Source organism: Notechis scutatus, chromosome 10 (assembly GCF_049901735.1).
Source record: "Notechis scutatus isolate UNSWTSFEM ecotype Mainland chromosome 10, rNotScu1.2, whole genome shotgun sequence".
Taxonomy (NCBI): Eukaryota; Metazoa; Chordata; class Lepidosauria; order Squamata; family Elapidae; genus Notechis; species Notechis scutatus.
Genome location: NC_142018.1, coordinates 12,791,316 through 12,814,658, shown reverse-complemented (window position 1 = coordinate 12,814,658; position 23,343 = coordinate 12,791,316). Strand labels below are relative to the sequence as shown.

Below are 23,343 nucleotides of genomic sequence, written 5' to 3'. Positions count from 1 at the left end.
CCTGGAAACAACCCCTCCTTGCCTCTTTTGTGTGTCATACCTGTCAAGACCCAAAGAAGGCTAATGCTTTAATGGAGTGAAGTCCCCTCCTCAGGCCTGAGGCTCCTCCTGCAACCAGTCCCCTTAATATTTACATTTTAAAAAGAGCCAGGACCCTGTAAATCCCACCGACTGGCACGTCTGGATTCTTAGAAACACAAAGAGGTGTCTTTTAAAAACGGCACATCCGCAGCTGAGGCTGCTCTGGCGCGGCTGAAACGGTTCTCCCGTCACGGCTTGGAACCCGGCCACTTTTGTGGAGCAGACAGCGCCGAAGAGCAAGGCAGGGAACAAAAGAGTTAAAAGGCTGCTCTTAAAAACAGGAGCTCCCAGCTGCTTTTAACTGCAATTCCCTTCCACTTTTTGATTTGGCTGGCGGGAATGGCAGGCACAAAAGGCGGTGACGGCTTTAGGCTGCCTGAGAAAAAGCTGGAGGCGCGTAGATACCGGTCCCGTTTCCTGGACCAACTTTCCTGCTGCCTTCGACTTATTCCCCCTTCCGCCCTTCTCTGAGAAACAGAGCAAAATTCAACATGGTCCCTCGGAAGGACCTGCTACACACACGCACGCATGCACACACACACACCCAGCTCAGATGGGCTGGGCACCCGTGGCGTGCAGAGAGAAAGGATGCTGGGTTTTGATCAAGGAAGGAACACAGGTTTCCCTCGCGGCCAGGATAAAGCGACAGCAGGCAGGGGGATCCCAGCTCCTCCTCCTGCCTTTCCGAATCATCCATGCAGCACAGCGGTCCTTTTCTCCCCTTCCCAACGGAGGAGCCGGCGTGTCGTCGGCGATGCCAGGTTCTTCCACCCACCTTACTGCGCAAGACCCACCCACCCCCTCCCCAGAAATGAGACACGGGAGACGGGGGGCCCTGATGCAGGTTTTTTCTGTACAGAAGTGTTTTTTTGACACCAAAAGCCTCGTTGAAGAAGAAAACAAAACCGAAGAGGGGGGGAAAAAGTGGGGTGGAACCAGCAGCCAGAATAAAACACCCAAAGGCTGAAGCCTCGACATGAGAAAGAAGAAAGGGGGGAGAGGGAGAGAAAAAAACAGAATTGGGGAGGGGGGGTGTCAAAGAGGCAGCCAGCCTCCTTTGGGGGGGGGGGAATGGAGCGGAGGGGAAGACAGAAGTGGGAGGAAATGCAGCTTTTCCCCTCACCACCACCAACTGGGAGGGCGGCAGGGTGTGTGTGTGTGTGTGAGGTGGACCGCAACACAAAAGGATGAGTAAAGCATCCTGGCACCCCCCCGCCCCCCAGTCCCGTTAAGAGGGGGAGAGCTGGTCAAATGGGGCTGCCCAGTCCTTGGTTAGCACCTGTACATTAAAACTGTACCACCTACGCCAGGGGTCTCCAACCCTGAGCAACTTTAAGCCTGGAGGACTTGACTTCAACTCCCGGGAGCTCCTCACGTTGCTAAAGGTTGGAGACCCCGATCTATGCCCCTTTTCCTGCTCCCCCCCCCCAATCCCCACGCTGGGCTGCTGCTCCACTGCCTGGCTGAAGAAGGTGGCCTGGCCAAGCTCAACCCCCCCACCCCACCCCCCGGGAAGATTAAAACAGAACAAAACCACAAAAAAGATACCCCCCCCCCCCAAAAAAAAAATAGCAGGGAGGAGACAAGGTGGGGGCGAGGGGGGGAAGTTAGACCAGAATACTGAAACTCCTTTGGCTTCCATAACCGGTTCAGTCCCCGTCCGCCTCTCCCAAAACAGCCGAGGTGAGATAAATCGGGAAAAGGGCACGGAGGGAGGGAGCCAAAGAGGGAATCCTTCCCCCTCCCCGCCCCAGAACAGAAACTGGAGGTCCCTCCAAACGAAAGAAAAGGTGTGTGTGTGGGGGGGGGGGCAACCCCATTGTCCTCCTCCTCCTCCTCCTCTTCCTCACATTTCATAAAGTCCACGAAAGCAGGAGCAGTCTGGTCCAGCCGGCATTGGAAAAGAGGGAGGGGGGCGCTCCAGGAAGACCCCCCCTCTCTGCCCCTCTCTGCAACTCACCCTTCCCAAGAATCACAGTGATACAGACCTAGCAGAAACCCCACCCCTCCCCTCTTCCCCTCCCCTCTCGCACTCCCCTCCCCTCCCCCACTCAAAAGGAACACCACAAATTAAATACTAATTAAATAAATACCCTGGAAGAACTTTGGGGGGGGGGGGGCAGGGTTTAAAAATGAGGAGGGGGGGAGGAGGAAAAAGAGGGAGATGCGTTCCACTCCAAAAAAAAAACCAAAAACCCAAAAACCCACCAAGTTCTGCAAGAAGGAAAGGAAGGGGGAAGGGCAGCACACTTTAAGAAGTCCGAGGAAAGCAGGGGGGCTGTTGTGGCGGTGGAGAAAGAGGGCGAGGGAGGAGGCAGCTTCTGGCCATCTCCCTCCCCCCTCCACCTGCCCCCCCCTCAACCTCTAAATGGGAGGAGAGCCGCCAGTCAATCGAAGAGTTGTGGGCAGCGGCTCCATCCCCTTCGGCCTCCTGGGTCCGTTATTGCCTCGGGGTGCAGTCCGACGGGTGGTGGGAAGATGGTGGGTGGTGGGTGGGGGGGCCTTCTCCGGCTGGCCTGTCACGCGGGAGTGGGGGAGCAACCCCCCCCCCCCGCCGGTCAGCTGCTCCAGGCTTCGAACGCCACTTCGGAGCCCAGCAAGCGGACCAGCTCCGGCTGGTAACGGACCAGCTCTACCGTCTCTAGGGCGCCCGGAGCGGCCGGGGGACGACACACGTATTCCCGGATTTCTTCGGGAGCCAAGACCTGGCTGAGCGAGATCTGGTGCTGGAACTCGGCACGGGGCAGAGTCGCCACCTCAAAGTGCGGGAAGCGAGCTTGAAAGATGCGGGAGGAGAGTTTGAGGCGCTTCAGGACGTCCGAGAAGAGGAACCAGTTGCAGGGCCTGGAGAGGAAAGGGACACAAAAGGAAGGTCGGGTTGGGTGGGAACCCCGAGGTCCCCTCCTCTGGCCTGCCGCTCTCGGACGGACGTTGAGCTGCACGCGCCTGCCCCAGCCAGCCATTCACAGGGCCCAATTCCCAAAATGGGGTTGGGGGGAGGCCCTGCGGCAACCTTCAAAACTGCATTTTGGGAGGAGGGGGGATGAGGTGAGGTCACTTCTCTCTAGATTTGGCTTAGCTTTTTTTTTTTTTTAATTAATTGGGCTCCGAGATGCCGGCTGGAAGATTGTGTAAAGTTAAATGTATCTGGCAGGCTAAGCGACATGAACAAGGTTCAAAATATATGCCTAGGTCCATATATGGGTCCAAATATAGGTCCAAATATATGCCTAGGTCCATAAGAACTCAGGAGTTTGGAACTGGCTACAGACTCACCATCCCTGCCTAATCCTCCTTTTTCTTTTTCTTTTTGGTGTTGGAAGATGAAACGCCAAGACTTTGGCCTCCTCATGAGAAGGAAGGACTCACTTGGAGAAGAGCCGAAGGCTGGGAACGGTTGAGGGCAAAAGTCCCCTCCTTCTAGGGCAGGGGTCTCCAACCTTGGCCACTTTAAGCCTGGAGGACTTCAACTCCCAGAATTCCCCAGCCAGCAAAGCTGGCTGGGAATCTGGGAGTTGAAGTCCTCCAGGCTTAAAGTGGCCAAGGTTGGAGACCCTGTTCTAGGGGACGACAGAGAATGAGGTGTACTGAAGGGAGTCACTGGACAGTCACTTGTCTGGAATGGTATAGGATCTCCTGCTTGAGCAAGGGGGCTGGACTAGAAGACCTCCAAGGTCCCTTCCAGCTCTCTTCTGATTCTAATTCAGTCGGTGTGAGCTTAAATCGACTCTGTAGAGCAGTGGCCCCCAACCTGATCCGCGGCCCGGTACCGACATCAGCACGCATGACAAGGTAAGGCGAGCCGAGCGACCGGCCAGACAGCCGTCCCCCGCTTCTCCCCGCCACCTTCAACTCCTCCTTTGTACCTTTGTCGATGGGCTTCGCTTCGGGACGTTTCATTCGAAGCCCCCCCCCCCACCCTTCGATGAAACTAAGGCGCGAGGATTCTTTCAGCACCCAAACGCCGCTTTCCAACCGGAAAAGCTCACCCGGAAGCACTTTCTCGTCAAACAAGATGGCGGCGCCCAGCAAACCGGCAGCCCGGTAGGAAATGTTCCGCGGACCGGTACCGGTCCGCGGCCCGGTGGTTGGCGACCCCTGCTGTAGAGGACAGGAAGGCCTGGAGGAGCGTTGTCCATGGGGGTCGCAATGAGTCGGACACGACTTAGCAACTAACAACAACAATCCTCCAAGCCCTGCTTACAAGTCCTTTGGAAATCACTCTAGGGAAAGAAGGGGCCTCCCTCGTCCCCCCAAAACCCCAATAAATCCCCCCCTTTTGCAAGCCAGGTTTTTGCCAGCTTCTCATTTCCCACAGCGGGTCGCCTAGATGCCCTTCCCTTCGCAGAGCAGCTGGCAAGCCACCCGCCAGCTGTGCCCAAGCTTAGGAATCAGAGGAGGGGGGGCAGAGAAAGGGGGGCAGAGAAAGGGGGGCGGGGCTCTTGCATAGGGGGAAACTTCCCCCCCCCCTCCGCCGAGACGCTCTCAACAGCTCCCTTACCCTCGGGAGACGGAAACTTGCAGGTTGTAGCAAGGGAGCAACGGCTTCTCCGAGAACTCAAACATTAAGCGGTCCGAGTCCAGCTCCTCCTCGTCCTGATCGGAGGCCCCGGGAGGCGGGTCGAGCAAAAGGTCGCAGCTGATCTCCTCTTTCCCCTCTGAAAAGAGATGCGAAAAAGACAAGGAGGGAAGGTGGAGGGAGGAAGAGGCGGTTGGCCCCCATCGGGGTCACCAGAGGTTCCCGGTCTGCGCGCCTGGCCCTTTAAACGACTCAGTCGGGGCTGCGGCAGGAGCTCCGCGGAGAAGAAACAAGCGACATCCGCAGGAGCTGGAGGAAGCCCAACTCCCCAAATTACAGGCGCTCACGTTGCTTTGAAGCCGGCTTGAAAGAAAAGCAACCCGTTCCCTAATTGTTCTCGCTGCAGGATGGACAAGCAGATATCCCTCTCCCCCCCCCCCCTGCAGTGGTGGTGGCGGTGGGCAGTGGACTTGAAGAATAGTCTCTTATTCCACTAGCAAAACCAGTAGCGACTTCGGTAAATGGGAACAAAAAGAAAAGAAAATGCTCAACGAAGGGAAGGAAGAGAAATTTTGCACAGGTGCCCCATTTGTTCGGTTCTGCAGGACAGTGAATTCTGAATGCGGAAGACTGGGGAGAGAATGGAAGGGAAGGGAAGGAAGGGAAGGAAGGAAGGGAAGGAAGGAAGGAAGGAAGGAAGGAAGGGAAGGGAAGGAAGGGAAGGAAGGAAGGAAGGAAGGAAGGAAGGAAGGAAGGAAGGGAAAGGAAGGAAGGAAGGGAAGGAAGGAAGGGAAGGAAGGGAAGGGAAGGGAAAGGAAGGAAGGGAAGGAAAGGAAGGAAGGAAGGAAGGGAAGGAAAGGAAGGAAAGGAAGGGAAGGAAGGGAAGGAAAGGAAGGAAGGAAGGGAAAGGAAGGAAGGGAAGGAAGGAAGGAAGGAAGGGAAGGAAGGAAGGAAGGAAGGAAGGAAGGGAAGGGAAGGAAGGAAGGGAAGGAAGGGAAGGAAGGAAGGGAAGGAAAGAAGGAAAGGAAGGAAGGGAAGGAAGGGAAAGGAAGGGAAGGAAGGAAGGAAGGAAGGGAAGGAAGGAAAGGAAGGAAGGGAAGGAAAGGAAGGAAGGAAGGAAGGAAGGGGAAGGGAAGGAAAGGGAAAGGAAGGAAGGAAGGAAGGAAGGGAAGGGAAGGGAAAGGAAGGAAGGGAAGGAAAGAAGGGAAGGAAGGAAGGAAGGGAAGGAAGGAAAGGAAGGAAGGAAGAAGGAAAGGAAGGAAGGAAGGAAGGAAGGAAAGGAAGGGAAGGAAGGAAGGAAGGAAAGGAAGGAAGGGAAGGAAGGGAAGGAAGGGAAGGGAGAGAAAAAAAAGAAAAGAAAAAAGAAAAATGAAAAGAAGGGAATGGAAGAGTAAGAGAAAGAGGAAAGAGGAAGGGAAAGGAGGCAGAGGTGAAAGCTGTACTTGTTAACTGGGCATGTGTTCAACCACGAAACCCAAACCAAATCACCACATCCATCCAAGACCAAGATTACTTTTTGACGATTGTAATTCAAGTACAGCTTTCCAGGCCCTACTTTTTGGGGGGTGGCTGACTAAATAAGTGTTTTCTCTTCCAGAGGCCCCTCAATTAGGGAGCCGTGGAAGGAAAGGGGGGAGAAACCCCGTCTTTATTGGTCGTCGTTAAGTCACCCAACCTCCGTCTCCGGTCACTCCGGGATAGGAGGAAATGAACATAGACTGCCCATTGCTTGCGCTGGCCATGGAGTCAAGCAGGCGGGGGTGGGGGGAGGCTGAGTTCTCTACTCACCTAGTACTGAGCTGCTGTAAAAATCCCAGGCAGTTTGGGGATCCCCGTCAGGTCGTCCCTGCAGGTCCAAGAGGTGATCTACAAGAAAGGAAGAAGCAAGCTGAGGTGGATTCTCTTGATCCAAAGGTCTTGGAAAAGACTCCCTCAATTTCTATCGTGGTGTTTTTTTTAAAAAAAAATCACACTGGAATGACAAATCCAGCACGATTTTGCAAGTCGGTTTCTTGCTGGATTTTATGTTTCTTGCTCAAGGAGCTTTCCTGCAAACCCCAGAGTATAGACTTTGCATTCAAACCCATCTCAGCCTTTCCTCTGAGAATATTATTATTATTATTATTATTATTATTATTATTATTATTATTAATCTGCAGAAAGCCACCTTACTGGGACCTGCTCGCATAATCCGCCAATACATCACACAGTCCTAACACTTCAAGTGTTCGACTAGTGATTTGTGAAACGAAACCTAGCATAATTATCTCGTTTGGTGTGTACACTGTCATTTTTTGTGTCAAATAATAATAATGATGAAGATAATGATGATGTTCTGGAGAATGAAAGAGTCAAGATCTTGTGGGACTTCAGAATTCAGACTGACAGGCACTTGGCCCACAACCATAGTTGAAAAGAAAAAGGGTTGGTTCATTGACATTGCAATACCTGGTGAGACACGCAGCAAGAAAAAAATCACGAAGTATCGGGACTTACAAATTGAAGAAATTGTGTGTTATCCCAATTGTGATTGGAGCCCTTGGAGCAATACCTAAAGGGCTACCTCACTATTTGGAAATTCTGAATTTATCAGACTTGAATACCCTGATTCTACAAAAAACCACCCTACTTGGAACAGCTTATATCCTCTGACGCTACCTGAACAGTTCCTAGGTCCTTGGTTAGGACTCGAGCTGTTGAGCTACCAGCCAGCCCCAAAGGCTGTGAATCTCACTAAAGATTAACAATAACAACAACAACAACAATAAAACACATCCTAGCCAATTCAAGAGTCCAACTGTTCATCTCCTACAAATCGGTAATCATTATCATCTTTTAACGATCCCATAATCCCTTGCGGGTGGAGTCTGGTTAATTGAATGGAAATAGCGGAGTGTTTACTGGCCGGATGCCCTTCCTGTCACCAATGCGGAGTTACATTCGGCGGATATATTCTCATTGTGCCCAGAGAGAGAAATATCTGTCACAACCTAGGATCGAATTCACAGTGTTCCTGATTGTCGAGGCGAGAGCTCCACCTCTTGGGCCACCGCACCACTCCTCCTAGAAATCGGTAATCCCTCCCACAAAACTGAAATAGATTTTCCATTTCAACGTAAGTCTCTGTGTGCATTTTCCATCCCTGTGGAGGAGGATGGCTGGAGAGTTGAATGGAGAGACCGAGGATGGTGGATAAATAAACAGCTAACAAACCACCGTGTTGCTTTTAGGAGGGAGCGACTTACCAGTCAGGTAGTTCTTCATCACATCGCTGTTGGCTAGCTTCAAGGCCGTCTGCCCCGAATAGGTAGCCAGGGTTGGGTCAGCACCGTAGGAGAGGAGCAACCACAAAATCTTCAGGTTGTCGTTTGCGACTGCATCGTGTACAGGCCTGGTGGCAGGAGAAAAATTTTAAATAAATTTCACTGCCTCCACTTCCTGGAACAGGCCAAACATTTGGCAGGTCTTACGGCTGTAGCCCAGGTATCAAGAGTATCATCAGCTCCTTCCGGCTAACGTGTTTTAACACCGTGAAAGAAATTTGCATTTTGAATATTCTTTGTTTTCGTTCTCTTTTGGAAAAAAAAAACTCCTTTCTCAGATTTTAAACGTTGCTCTAACTCAGGCGCCTCCAAATTTGGCAACTTTAAGCCAGCATGGGGGATTTTGGGAGCTGAAGTCCACAAGTCTTTAAAGTGGCCAAGTTGGGAGACCGCTGCTCTAACTGGAGAAAGGGGAAGGGAAGGGAAGGGAAAGAAGAGGAGGAAAATAGAAAAGAAAAAAGAAAAAAGAAAAAAGAAAGAAAAGAGGGGAGGAAAGGGAAGGAGAAAGGAATTTTTTTCTCTCTCATTGCAAACACAAAATCCGAAAGTATTTTCAAACGAGCGACAAGAGTAAACATAATTTCTTATCTGGATAAAAGAAACGTGTTAACCGTCTCAGCTTCCCTTGCTCTGGGGAATAATATATCGTTCATTCTCATATTTTCCCATCTAGTCCATAATATTTTACCAAGTTAGAATATTGTTCAGCATTACTTAAAAAAAACTGTAGTATAGTAATAGCAATAGCACTTAAGACTTATATTGAATTGAATTCTTTATTGTCATTGTATGTATATACACATACAACGAAATTCACCTAACACCCAGAGACCAGACTCAACATGCACACACACAATGACAATCCCCAAACACCTCCCCACCCAAAATTCCCCGCCTCCTAAAAACACACAAGCATCCACACAACAGACCAAATAATACTGTCCAAAAGCTTGCTGATGGTGGTCTTTAAGTTCATTGTTAAGTGCGATTATAGCTCTGGGATAAAAACTATTCAGAAAACATGTGGTCCGAGTTTTAATTGTTCTGTATCTTCTGCCAGAAGGCAACAGTTCACAAAGATTGTAAGCAGGATGGGAATATACCGCTTTATAGTGTTTATAGGTTTTTACAGAATCCGCCTCTTGCCCCCAACAATCTGGGTCCCCATTTTACTCACCTTGGAAGGAGGGAAGGCTGAGTCAACCTTGAGCCGGTCAGGATCAAACTGCTGGCAGTGGGCAGAGTTAACTACAGTAATAGACTTAGACTTATATACCACTTCACAGCGCTTTTACAGCCCTCTCTAAGCAGTTTACAGAGTCAGCCTATTGCCCCCAATAATCTGGGTCCCCATTTTACCCACCTCGGAAGGATGGAAGGCTGAGTCAACCTTGAGCCTGGTGGGATTTCAACTGCCAAATTGCAGGCAGCCAGCAGGCAGCAGAAGTAGCCTGCAGTACCGCACTCTAGCCACTGCGCCACCGAGGCTCTTATATGTACATATAGATACAGGCTCAGTTTTATATATTCCAAAAGTTGGAATCCAGAATCCACACCTGCCCCCCCCATGGAAGGCCCGCTCACCTGGTGCCTTCTTGTGCACTGCAATTCACGTTGGCCCCATGTTCCAGCAGCGTCTGCAGGATGTCGACCCAGCCCCGGGCGCAGGCCTCGTGCAGAGCCGTGTACCCGGCGTTGTCTCGGTGGTTGACGTCGTTGTTTGGCTTCTGCAGGCAGTACATCACCACGTCCTGCGAAAGGAAAGGCCGCGGTTTGCACAGGTTGGGCTCGGCTCCCGCGCATGGTGACAAGAATGTCCATGCCACGAAGCCAGGTGGCGGTGAAGGGAACCTCACCTGATTTTATGGGCCCCTCCCCCCTTTTTTTGCAATGGTGGTTGGAAATGAAATCAAGCAGTCGTTAAATGAATCACACGGTTAGCTTGTTGAAAGCTGACTGGGATGGTTGCAAATAAATTGACCCCCCACACACACACACACCCTCTTCTTTGTGGCAGCCTCTCAAATACTGGAATCATCCAGGGGGGGGGATTCAACTAGTGTTACTACTGGTTCGGTTATTGCGTTTTGCGCACGCATGCACCTTAGGCTGTGCCGCCCGGACAGCTGACAAACGCTGCGTGCGGGTGAGCAGCGTTTGAAAAGCCTCTTTTCCCCTGCTTTTTCAACCTCAGCTGTGCCGTGCAAAGCAACTGAGGTTGAAAAAGCAGGAAATAAAGGACAGGTAAAAGCTCAGGTGGGGCGGGTGGGCCAAACAGCAGCAGACACAGAACCGGTTTGGTGTCTGCTGCTCTTCAGAGCTACCGGTTCTATAGAGCCAGGCAGAACCGGTAGCATCCCACCCCTGGCTATCGTATCTCCCCAAATTCTCCTTTTCTTTAGTCTAGCCAGACTCAAAACCTGCAGCCGTTCTTCGTAGGTTTTAGTCTCCAGGCCTTGGATCATCCTCAACAGATGCCGGCTGCCAAGCCCCCAAATTCGATCACATGACTGTGGGGGATGCTAGAGCAGTCAAAAGTGTGAGGACCGGTTGCAGGTCATTTTTTTTCCCAGTGCCTTTGTAGCTTTGTAGATTCCCTAAATGAATGGTTGTTAAGTCAAGGGCCACCTGCAACACTGTCCCTCCAGCACTGCTGGCCTTCATTGCTCTATAGCAGGGGTGTCAAAGCTGAGGCCCATGGGGGCCGGTTCTGGCCCACGGGGGCTCTCTGGAAAAAGGGACGGACCGGACTGCTGTGTCTCTGCCAGCAAAAACAGCTTGGAAGGGCCCCACGAAGCCCTCCTGGGCTCCATTTTCAGCCCCGATGGCCTCCTGCAGCCCTCTGCCAATGAAAATGCCCCCCCCCCGGCTCCATTTTCGCTGGCAGAGGTCTAGCAAAACAAACTAAAAACAAAACAAAAAGAGAAATGTTTCCCCTTTTGCATTTCAACATCCAAGAAGGGAGAAGAAAGGAGAAAGGGAAAGAGGAAAGACAGAGAAAAGATGGGAAGAAAGCAAGAAAGGGAGAATGAAGAGGTAAGGACAAAGAAAAGAAGAAAAAGAAGGAAGGAATAGAAAGGAATAGAATAGAAAGGAATAGAATAGCAATAGCAATAGCAATAGCAATAGCAATAGAATAGAATAGAATAGAATAGAATAGAATAGAATAGAATAGAATAGAATAGAATAGAACAATGGAATGAAGAATAGAATAGAATAGAATAGAATAGAATAGAATAGAATAGAATAGAATAGAATAGAATAGAATAGAATAGAATAGAATAAGGAATAGAATTAGAATTAGAATTAGAATAGAATAGAATAGAATTAGAATTAGAATTAGAATTAGAATAGAATAGAATAAGGAATAGAATAGAATAGAATAGAACAGAATAGAATAGAATAGAATAGAATAGAATAGAATAGAATAGAATAAGGAATAGAATAAGGAATAGAATTAGAATTAGAATTAGAATAGAATAGAATAAGGAATAGAATAGAATAGAATAGAATAGAATAGAATAGAATAGAATAGAATAATGGAATGTAGAATAGAAGAATAGAATAGAATAGAATAGAATAGAATAGAATAGAATAGAATAAGGAATAGAATTAGAATTAGAATTAGAATTAGAATAGAATAGAATAGAATAGAATAGAATAGAATAGAATAGAATAGAATAGAATAGAATAGAATTCTTTATTGGCGAAGTGTGATTGGACACACAAGGAATTTGTCTTGGTTCAAAGGCTCTCAGCGTACTTAAAAGAAAAGATACATTCATCAAGAGCCAAGAATCATCAGGTACAAGAAGGAAGGAAGGGAGGGAGGGAGGGAGGAAGGAAGATTAAGGAGAGTGAGGGGGAATCTGAGGGAAGTGCTGCCCTAGCACTTGGCCATCACAGGTGTCCCCCCCACTCCACACACACAAGTGACATTGAGCTGGCCATGCCTACCTGGGGCCCCCTGAGGTCAAACACAGCCCTGACACGGCTCTCAATGGAATGGAGTTTGACCCCCCTGGTCTATAGCATTAGCCCCCCCAAAGAGTACTCACCTTATACCCAAGCCGGGCCGCTCTCTGCAGCAACGTTTCCCCGGCGTTCTTGTTCACGATCAGACGTCGAGCTTCGGGGGGCACGGCTGGACTTGCGGAGGTCTCGGGCGTCCTTTCCAGGCTGTGCTGCCGGACTTTGCCAAAGGGGCTGGGCTCCCGGGACTTCTTTGGAGAGCGGGATTTGGCCTGGAGAGGCACGCAAAGACACGGAATTTAGTCAAGGTGGGGGCAGAGAAGTCAAAAGACGCTTACGATCACAGAGATGGGGGAAAAAATAGCAGGATGAGGCCTTGTGTGCCCAACAATTCCCTCCTGGATACTACAGGCAGAATAAATGATGAACCTGAAATAGATTTATGCCAGGATTTGCACTGGATACTGTTTGTTCTCCTTGCAGTGCCTTGCTAAGTGGTCGTTGTGTTTCAGAGAACTAATTCCCACCTGCAAATAACAACTTTAATAATATTTTTCATTGCTGTGATATCATTTCTTCTTTCGTGTTCTTTCTTTCTTCTTTCTTTCTTTCTTTCTTTCTTTCTTTCTTTCTTTCTTTCTTTCTTTCTCTCTCTCTCTCTCTCTCTCTCTCTCTCTCTCTCCTTTGTATGCCATCTTTATTATTTTTACAAATAAATCAAGGTGGAAAACATATCCAGCACACTTTCCTCCTAATTTTCCCCACAACAACCCTGTGAGGTAACAAATTAACAGATAATCAGAGATGGAAGGGACCTTGTAGGTCATCTAGTCCAACCCCTTGCCCAAGCAGGAGACCCTACACCATTTCTGACAAATGGCAGTCCAGTCTCTTATTGAAAGTCTCAAGTAATGAAGCTCCCACAACCTCTGAAGGCAACTTCTGTTCCACGGGTTGATTGCTCGTGCTGTCAGAAAGTTTCTCCTTATTTCTAGGTTAAATCTCTCCTTGTTCAATGTCCATCCATTATTCCTTGTCTGGCCTTCGGGTGCTTTGGAAAATAGCTTGACCCCTTCCTTCTCTCTGTGGCAGCCCCTCAAATATTGGAAGACTGCTATCCTGTCTCCCCTGATCCTTCTCTTCCCTAGACTAGCCAGGCCCAGTTCCTGTAACCGTTCATCATATGTTTTAGCCTATAGTCCCTTAATCTTCCTGGTTGCTCTTCTCTGCACTCTTTCTAGAGTCTCAACATCTTTTTTATAATGTGGTGATCAAAATTGGATGCAGTACTCTAGGTGTGGTCTTACTAAGGCTGTATAGAGTGGTATTAGTATCTCACTTGATCTTGATTGTATCCCTCTGTTCATGCAGCTTAGGATTGCATTAGCTTTTTTGGCTGCTGCTGCACACTGATGGCTCCTATTTAGCTGGTTGTCCACTAAGACTCCAAGATCCCTCTCCCAGTTCCTGCTATTGAGCCTGGTTTCACCCAGTCTATATGTGTCCTTTTGGTTTTTCTTGCCTAAGTGTAGGACTTTATACTGAATTTCATTTTGTTAAATGTGTGTTCCAGTCTGTCAAGATCCATCTGGATCTTGAGCCCACCTTCTTGGGTGGGCTGGGCTGAGACAGAGGGACTGGCTCAAAGTCACCCAGCTGGTTTCCCTGCTTCAGATGGGTGGGCCTCCCACTTTCTACCTTGGCGCCTTAATCACTAGACCAAACTGGCTTTTTTTTTTTTTTTTTTTGGAATGGTTTTATTCTGTATTGACAGTGTAAACCAGGGGTGTCCAACCTTGGCAACTTTAAGACTTGTGGAATTCTGGGAGTTGAAGTCCACAAGTCTTAAAGTTGCCAAGGTTGGACACCCCTGGTGTAAACTAACCTGAAGCATTTGGAAGAATGGCCGTATAGAAATACAGTCAATGGGTAAATATAGCCATCAAATGATATCTATGTGCCCGAATCCCCAATTTGGTCATCCTGACCATCCCATTCCCAACATCGCTCCGTACCCCAAAGGTGCTTTTTTTTCCTCAAAAGGCAACTGGATGTTGTTTTTCCTTGAAGACGTTTTGCTTCTCATCCCTTCACTTCAGAACCGAAGAAGCTTCTTGTCAGGTTCCAAGCAATGCAATCACCATAAAACGAACTCAGAGCCATTCTAATTCCTAAATTCAGGCATCTTGGATGAGAAGCGAAGCGTCTTCAAGGAAAATCTTGGAAAAAAAAGCACCTTTGGGGCAATCTAGGACCTGGATGACGGAGAATCTCCTGTTCTGACCCAGGCTTCCTAAACCGTAGTTACGCACACGCTTATTTTAAAAACAAGATTTATTTTATTGCCACACTGGGAATTGCTTTCATTCTCAGCCAGAATTAATCTCAATCCCCGAGATAAGCACACACCTCTCGGTTCTGTGAAGTGCTGCCAAAAACGGAAGTATCAAATGAACAAGAGAAGAAACCAACCAAAGTACAAAACAACCCAACTGAAGTACAAAGAGCTTCCAGAATGACTCTGAACTGATTGAACGACTTTGCTTCCTGCAAAGGTTTCGTCATCTTGGCCTGACTTATCTTGGCCTGCCTTACTCCCGAGTCACCCCTTTTGTCTCAGCTGCTCTTGCCTTCCAGCAGCTCTGTGCACACATGCACTGGGAACAGGCTCCCCTTGTTCCTCGGCCTCACTGCTGCCAGACTCCGGAGGCTCCGGAGTCAGCACCCCACTCCCAGATGGTTCTGGCCCCATCTCTGCATCGGACACAGGACCCTCATCCGAGTCCTCCCCAGACTTCCAGACTGGTCCCTGTTCTTCACCACTGTCCGATTCTGCTGCCGCCTGCACTGGCTGCGGGTGAACCACAACATCTCCATAGACCCCTCTCCTTACCTTCCCCTCTTCGCAGATGCCCGACAGGTGTTTGGTTTTGCATTTGCGTTTCCCGGAAGGTTTCTCCAGCCCTTCTTGAATTGGAGCCATGCCGGAGTGATCCAGGAGGAACCCATTCTGGAAGTCCAGGTGGCCTTGGAGGGATGGAGAGAGCCGGCTCCTCAGGCAGAGCTCGGAGCCTTTGCCCAGAGCGGAGCTTTTGTGCTTTCTGTACCGGAAGTCTGCAAGCAGACCACAAAGAGAGAGAGAGAGAGAGAGAGAGAGAGAGAGAAAGGTTAGAGGTGCCCTCAGAGAAAAGGTTCTGCCCCTCCAGAATTTGTCTGAGAGAAGAGAGAGGGGAGGGCCAAGAAAAAGGGAGCAGCAACAATCAAACAGCGGCCTGCTTGTTTTGAACTTTTGCTCCTGGGGCTCAGCAACTGACTAGAATAGATGCCCACTTTGGGTGTGAAATAATTCCCAATCTTTGGAAGAACCCCGACTGTGTGTTGTGATCTATAGTCCTACATACAACATTCTCTCTCTCTCTCTCTATATATATATATATATATCTACCATCTCTCCCCCCCTCTCTCTATATAAAAAATACCTATATCTATCTACCGTCTCTCTCTCTCTCTCTGTGCATATATGTATGTTTTCTTAAGTTTTCGCGGGTACTTACATGTATGGTATTCAGCTTTGTTCGGGTATTTTCCCACGTCATTATAGTTGTGCTTTTAAAGGAGCAACGTTTCAGCAGAATCTCATCTGCCATCATAAGGCTTCTGTCTAGAAGACGAACACAATACAGAAGCCTGATGATGGCAGATGAGATTCTGCCGAAACGTTCCTACAACTTTAAAAGCACAACTACAATGACGTGGTAAAATACCCGAACAAAGCTGAATACCATACATGTAAGTACCACAAAACTTAAAACACACACACACACACACACACATATATATACACACACACACATACACACCTATATCTATCTGTCTGTCTGTCTATCTATTTCTAAATCTCTCTCTCTCTCTCTCTGACTATCAAGAAGTGTTGTATCTTATGATTCCTGATGAACGTATTTTTTAATGTACGCTGCATTTGCACCAAGACAAATTCCTCGTGTGTCCAATCACACTTGGCCAATAAAAGAATTCTATTCTATCATTCTATTCTATTCTATTCTATTCTATTCTATTCTATTCCCATTCCCATTCCATTCTTATTCTAATCATAATAGTTAAATTGTGGCATACACAGAGGTCATGGGCTAAATGTCCGACTTCTAGATTTAATTGATTCGAAGCACTTCAACGTGTTTCACCAGCCCTTTCCCTACCAAGCAGAGCTTTCCCTCCCCCCCTAAGTGTTCTCCCCTTTTCGTGTTACAGTTCCTCGCACCCGGCTTGCGATCCAATCCAGACTATTTTAGGCAGGGAGGTCCAATCTTGGCAACTTTCAAGGCTTGTGGCCTTCATCTCCCAGAATGGGCTCAGGGTACTAAGCACCTGACAGCAGTGAAAGACAGCCTGCCCTGCTAAAACATTTTAGACTTTAAAAAAAAAAAAAAGCTATCTCTTTTTCTTGGTGGATTTGCCTTGTACTTTTCTAGTTGTATAGTAGAAAATGGGTCTTGTGTTATTAAGCTGCTTGTATTAAAGCATCTCCCGCTACCCATCCTGGTTACTCGGGCCGAGTTCTTATGTCCGCATTCACCAACTGCTAAGGAAAGAAAGGAAAGACCGTGTGATTCAAAAGCAAAGGATTCTGGGAAAATAGGGAGGGTGCCAGGAGGAAAGGATGCTAGGAAAAAGGAACTTCTGCCTTCTTACTAAAGGCTGCCTGCATCCTGCAAGAATGGAGGATAAACTACAACCCAGAAGTTCTCGAGGACTCAGGATCAAAGTAATGCATTTGGCCAAGGATGATGAGACACCACAATTTGTCTGTGGTGCAGAAGGTGGAGAAGATAAAGAAGATGGATTTCATCCCGCCCGTTTTCCAGTTTCTGCACAGTGTCCCCGCGTAATGCACCCTGCATGGATTCTTCCCTCCCCCCCCAAAATCCATTTCCCTGCAGCCCTTCCCAGCCTCTCCGTCTCCGCTGCCACCTTTCCTGCCTGCGACTGTCGCCTGTGGGAGAAGCCTGCCCCCTGGTGGCTGTTGCAACCGGGAGGCTGCGGGCGTCTTAAGTTCAAACCGAGCGCAAGCAGCGGCGTAGCCGGGGGCCCGTTCCTGCGGAAGTGGGTTGCCTGAGCCAATGTGTAAAAGCCGCCATTCTCCCTCCCGCCCCAGGATCCTCACGGTCTGAAAAGGAGAAGAAGAATAGCAATGCCACAAGGGAGAGAGGGGGAGAGGGCAGTGGGTGGAATGAGAGAGAGAGAGAATGAGAATGAGAATGAGAATGAAAGAGAATGAGAAAGAAAAAGAGAATGAGAAAGAGAAAATGAGAGAATGAGAAAGAGAAAGAGAATGAGAGAATGAAAGACAGAAGAGAGAATGAGAGAATGAGAAAGAGAATGAGAGAGAATAAGAGAATGAGAAAGAATGAGATAGAATGTTAAAGAGAATGAGAAAAGAGAATGAGAGAGAATGAGAAAGAAAAAAAGAAAATGAGAAAGAGAGAAAATGAGAAAATGAGAAAGAGAAAGAGAATAAGAAAGAGAGAATGAGAAAGACAAAGAATGAGAGAGAATGAGAAAGACAGAGAATGAATGAGAGAATGAGAAAGAGAATGAGAGAATGAGAGAAAATAAGAGAATGAGAAAGAATGAACGAGAAAGAGAGAATGGGAGAATGAGAAAGAGAATGAGAGAATGAGAAAGAATGAAAGAGAATGAGAGAGAATGATAAAGAGAATGAGAGAGAATGAGAGAATGAGAAAGAGTGAGAGAAAATAAGAGAATGAGAAAGAATGAACGAGAAAGAGAGAATGGGAGAATGAGAGAGAGAATGAGAAAGAGAATGAGAAAGAATGAAAGAGAATGAGAAAGAGAATGAGAGAGAATGAGAGAGAATGAGAAAGAGAATGAGAGAATGAGAAAGTGAGAGAAAATAAGAGAATGAGAAAGAATGAACGAGAAAGAGAGAATGGGAGAATGAGAGAGAGAATGAGAAAGAGAATGAGAGAATGAGAAAGAATGAAAGAGAATGAGAAAGAGAGAATGAGAAAGAATGAGAGAGAATGAGAAAGAGAGAATTAGAAAGACAAAGAATTAGAAAGAGAGAGAGAATGAAAGAGAGAGAGAGAAACGGGGACTCTTTTTCAACTTTTTAAAAGCATGGCTGGCTGCTGCTACTTTTCAATGGCATGAAGCAGGTCGAGACAGGATGAAATGCTCCAATTTGGAGGGAAGTGGGGGAGGAAGGGAAGGAGGAGGGGGCTACGGCCAACCCTTGGTGGCTGTTGAGACCTCCAGAGAGGTTCTGCAAAGGGAACTGGGGTGGGCATCGCTGAGGCCCTGAGGCCTTTGCAATCTCTGGCACAGCTTAGCCAATACAGGAAACTGATGGTGTGTGTGTGTGTTTGTTTGTTCCCAAGCTGACCAGGAGAATCTCTCTTGTTTGTGCTTCCCTCACAGCGAGCGACTGTTTGTCCTTGGCCTGATCCTCTTATTCCAGCCGGACCAGGAGGCTGGAAGCCCGGGGATGATGGGAGCTGCAATCCAGCCGAAAAGCGGCCACCTCGAGATCCCTCCTCCCTCCTTCCCCCCACCAACCCCGAGGCCTATCCTTTCTCACCTGCTTTGGATTTCCTCCGCTTATGGCGGCAGCAGCTCAAGTGTTCCCCTTTGTCCCTTTCGATCAGATATTCTCCGCTTTGGTACTTCCAGCTTTTCTGCCGCCTCCTTTTCTTCCTCTTGACGTGGCTGGTCTCCTCGTCGGCTTCCTTGCGGCTCCACGGAGGCCGGTTGGCCTCTCCTTGCCAAAGAAGTCCCTGATTCTTAATGGGGTGGTGGAAGAGGCCCCTTTCCGACCGAGAACGCTCCTTGCAGCCGGAGTGAGGCGAGAGGCGGTGGGACTTGCGTAGCCGGTGATGCTTCGGGGACAGTTCCTGGGCTTCGTTCGCCTCCTCTAACAGCGGCACCGTTTCCTGCCCGGCTCCGTCACATTCTCCTAACATGCTGGAAGAGACCCCTGTGGTCCCTGCAGGAGGGAGAGGCGGGGGGGAAAAAAGGAAAGACCCCCTCCCGTCAAATAGGAAACACAAACTACCACGAGGACCTGAGCTTTGACCCTGCTCTACTCTGGGATGGCTTTATTTGGCTAAACCCATCACTGCTGGTGCTCTCTGAGCTTAGTTTGTTTCCTTGGAGACGTTTCATTACCCAACTAGCTGGCATCATCAGTGTTCGAAGGGGAAGGGGTTTGCTTTCTGTTTAGACACAAGCGCCTTGCCCTGCCAGTGAAGAAACCCCACATCCTTCTAGCATTGATGATGTTATCTAGTTGGGTCATGAAATGTCTGCAAGGAAGCAACCCAGCTCACCGAGTACCAAGGACCCCACAGTTCTCCTCCTCCTCCTCCTCCTCCTTTGTAAACCCCACTTCTCTTCTAGGATTGATGAGGTTCCCTAGTCGGGTCGTGAAGCGTCTGCAAGGAAACGACCCAGCTGACAACAGTACCAAGGATTTCATAGTTCAATCCTGAGCTACAAATATTCTATTTGGTATCCTCATCTTTCCCAAATGCACAAAATTGACTAAAATCTTTGGGGGGTGGGGAATAACAGTGTATTTATTTAGAAATTTTATATTGGTGCCTATTCGCACATGGCGACTCAAAGAGGCTTACAGGAATATAAAAACATCACGTATAAAAAAATAAAACTAACAGAAGAAAATTAATCAAATAATATAACAGCCCCCAATCCTCCACCCCGGTGACAACACATCACACAAGCTGTTTAATGGGCTCCATCCCACTTTGGGTCCCCCAGGCAGAACCAGGTCCTCCGTATGGTTCATTTGAATGCCAACCTGTGGAAGGAATGTACAGTTCCAAAGCCAACATGCTCCAGTTAAGAACGAACGCTCCTCCAATCAAAGTCATTTCTCTGGCTCATACATCATCCTCAGACCGTAAATGAGGTTTGGGCTTAGTGCCTTGTGGGAACATAATCGACTGCAGTTTGCAAAGTATGAACACCACTCCTGCAGTTTCTTCAGCAAACTCTGCTTAAGCAAGCCATGGTTTAGGGCGAAGTTAAGTCCCGATCCTGGCTGTTTTGCCTGGCAAACGAGGCCCTATGTCAGGGGTGCCAAAACTCAAGGCCCGGGGGCTACATCTGGCCTGTGGGGCTGCCGTGGAAACAGCGAAGGACTGGCCTGTGGTGCTTTCTGGCAGCAAAAATGGAGCCCACAAAGGCTGTGCGCAGCCCTCTTTTCACTGGCAGAGACTGGCAAAAGGCTGTCGGCAGACGAAAACGGAGCTCGGGAACCCCGTTTTCTCTGGCAGAGTGCTTGGGCTACCACTGTGGGCCCCCCCAACATGTGTGATGCCATGCTGGCCCGCCCCCCCCAGGTCAAACACAACCCTGATGTGGCCCTCAATGAAACCCTGCCCTATGTCTATGGAAATTCTCCAAACATCCAGATCATCGTTGTCCCAAAGTCACTTTTTTTCCCCCAAAGGGCACCCAGACTTCCTTGTTTTTTTTTCCTTTGAAAATGTTTTGCTTCTCATTCAAGAAGCTTCTTCGGTTCTGAACTAAAGCACCTTGTCACGCCCCTGTTGGAGTCTGAATCCGAGGATACTCCCATTGGCTGTGGAGGAAACTGGGGAAGGGCAACATCCGGCTGGGCAGAGCAGGGAAGAGGTAGAACAAGGGAGAGGGAGCTCAGAGGAAGACCCAGGCCCACCGGTTCTTCATCTTAAGACACGCAGGGAGGAAGAGAGGAGAGAGCAATGTGGGTTGCATGGCTTATGGGGGAGGAAAGGGCCCTGATTCCCTTCATTAGCCACAGCTAGGAAGAGAGTTTAAAGAGATTGCATGCTGAGTGCGGCAGCTGCTGGGAGCAAACATGAGATTATCTTGTGTTGACTTTGGTTATCTGTGTTCCTGGCATCTTCTCAACCGTGTTGAGTTATTGCCATGTCTTCACATCTGGAATTCTTGCTCCTGCCCTGCCGGATTAATTACCTCATCTTGCCTTGATTGGACTTACAGTTACAGTTTTTGTTGACCATGTTTTGGACTTGAATCTCTGCAGCCAAAGGCTGTTCCTGGGAGAGTTTTTCTCATAAAGGGACTCCTACTGATTATCTGACTGTGTTGCCTTTGTGCCACACCCCGGGGTCATCACACTTCTTGCGAGACATTTTCAAGAGAGAGAAGAAAAACCCAAGGAGGTCCAGTTGCCTTTTGGGAAAAGCAACTTTGGGACAACCACGATCTGAATGTTTTGAGAATCGTCATTGAGATCATGGATAGCACCTTGGGGACCAACAAGGCCCTACTAACGGTTGTCTGCAACCAACCCCCAAGTCAGGGTGACCAGATCATAACCCTGCCCTTCTCCCCCTCCTCCATAATTGGCATGCTGCTCCCTTACCCCTTGACCCAGTCATCATCTCCTGGCTCAGCCACCAACCTGACTGGCTGCGTGTCCGGCTGCTGAGAACGATGGGAATGAAGTCTCTAAAATTGTTCTTGGCTTTCTTCTCCACGTAAGCTGAAAGAATTAAAAATAAAATATAAATAAAACTGAGAAACAGCCATCGGAGAGGGACTACACTTTTGGGACCTGGAAAATCGTTTCTGCCCCATCCAAAATCCATAAGAAATTCGTTTTGAAAATACAGAAAATCCTGAAAATGGGAGATAAATTATGAAACCAGAACTTTTCCTCTTGGGTCTAACGGAAAAAAGAATTGGAGAAAAAGTTAGGAGCTTTGTTACTATATATGTTGACAGCAGCAAGACTAGTATATATGCAAAAATGGAAGGACACTTCCATGCCTACGCTGGAAGAATGGTTGCAGTAGTTGATGGGAGTCGGACTGAAACGGCAGTCTTTTCTTTGGTTAAAGAAAAGAACGTTAAGTACTTTTCTTTCCCCATGGAAACCGCTTCAGAACTTCGTGCTCGAGGTGGAAAAGAGTGAAACTTTGATTTGGGGTTTCACAGATCAGATTCATAAAATTTTGCAGAAATGACTGGTTCATACTATTGTGGTCTAACAAAAAGTTTTGTAAACCAAAGAGAATGGAATATAATGCACAAATACGAGATGAAACTAATGTATGAGTATAAAAGACAATTGTAAATATGTATATAATGTATATAAATGTATATAAATGTAAATAGAAATAACATGCAGCTAGCACTATACATAAGGGAACAAGGAAATTAACTGTTACGTGTATCTCTATACTATAGCTTGTATGGCCAGAATGATGGCCAAGAAAGTTGCACTGTGTTCAATTGTTTTTAATGTTTATTCAATAAAATTTAATTTTTTTAAAAAAAAGTTATGATTTGTTTTTAATGCCTTATTCTACTGTAACAGAGAGAGTCAGAAGTCAATGTTTCTTTTTCTTTCTTTTTTTCCCTACCCTTCCTCCCTTTTCTTTGCCCTCTTATTTGCTTTTGTATTTTATAGTACGAAACTTAATAAATAACTTATAAATTTATAAATTAACTTATAAATTATAACTTAATAAAAATGTATTTGGAGAGTACCTCCCTTGATCTCCATTGGATCCCTCTGTTAACGCAGTTTAGGATTGCGTTGGCTTTTTTTGGCTGCTGCTGCACAGCCTCTTCCAGGAGCATCCTGGGATGGTTGGGACAGCCTTGGATGAGAGCGGGAACGGCCACTACCCAGCCCGAGACACCACCACCCCCGCTTACCTTCCTCGCAGCTGTGGCCCCGGGACAACTTCCGGCATTTGCGCTTGACACGCAGGTTCCCCCGCTCCTTTACGCAGCCCAGCCGGCCGTCACCCGTGATCTCATGGAGGTTGCTGTGGTGCTTCCGCCACTGTGGGGGTGATACAGTGGTTAAGTGTGTGGCCGAGTTTCTCGCTCCGTGTTTTTACATCGGATTGGAATATATATATATATATATTTTGGACCCCTGGATGTTCTTTAGCCCTTGACCTACGGCCAAAATGGAGGCCAACATTTCCGTTGCTAAGCGAGATGGTTGTTAAGCGGGTTTCGCCTCGTTTTTAACGATCTTTCTGGCCACGGTCGTTGAAAGCAAATGACGTGCAGTTGTGAAGCTGGTCACACGGTTGGTAAAATAAACCGGACTTTCCTCGCCAGAAGGTCGCAGAAAAGAGGAGCCCACGACTCTGGGACACAGCGACCATCATAAATATGAACCCGTTGCCAAGAATTTGGCCCACGTGGCCACGGGGATACCGTTGTTGTTAATGGTCACTGAGATCCACGGGGAAGCCAGATTCACTGAACAGTGAACTGAGGGCGGCAAGGAAAGTCTCAAAATGGAGGGAAAATTTGCTCGACACATTTCTCGCTTAGCGACAGAAATTCTGGGCTCAACGGTAGTCGTTAAGTCGAGGACTGTCTGTACACTGTTAATTAAGTAACAGCCTGGTT

At 48.1% G+C, this 23,343-nt stretch overlaps 1 protein-coding gene across 1 annotated transcript in view; it reads right to left on the bottom strand.

Annotated features, from left to right (window-relative positions):
* Window positions 1-909: 909 nt before the first annotated feature.
* BCORL1 (BCL6 corepressor like 1) overlaps window positions 910-23,343 on the bottom strand; it is a 63,723-nt gene continuing 41,289 nt past the window's right edge. The window contains 10 exon segments of the mRNA XM_087972357.1: window positions 910-2,925; window positions 4,583-4,739; window positions 6,389-6,466; window positions 7,846-7,991; window positions 9,508-9,674; window positions 11,982-12,167; window positions 14,789-15,009; window positions 18,515-18,919; window positions 21,368-21,448; window positions 22,630-22,759. Of these exon segments, the coding sequence (XP_087828483.1) occupies window positions 2,640-2,925; window positions 4,583-4,739; window positions 6,389-6,466; window positions 7,846-7,991; window positions 9,508-9,674; window positions 11,982-12,167; window positions 14,789-15,009; window positions 18,515-18,919; window positions 21,368-21,448; window positions 22,630-22,759 (1,857 nt within the window). The 3' untranslated portion in view covers window positions 910-2,639.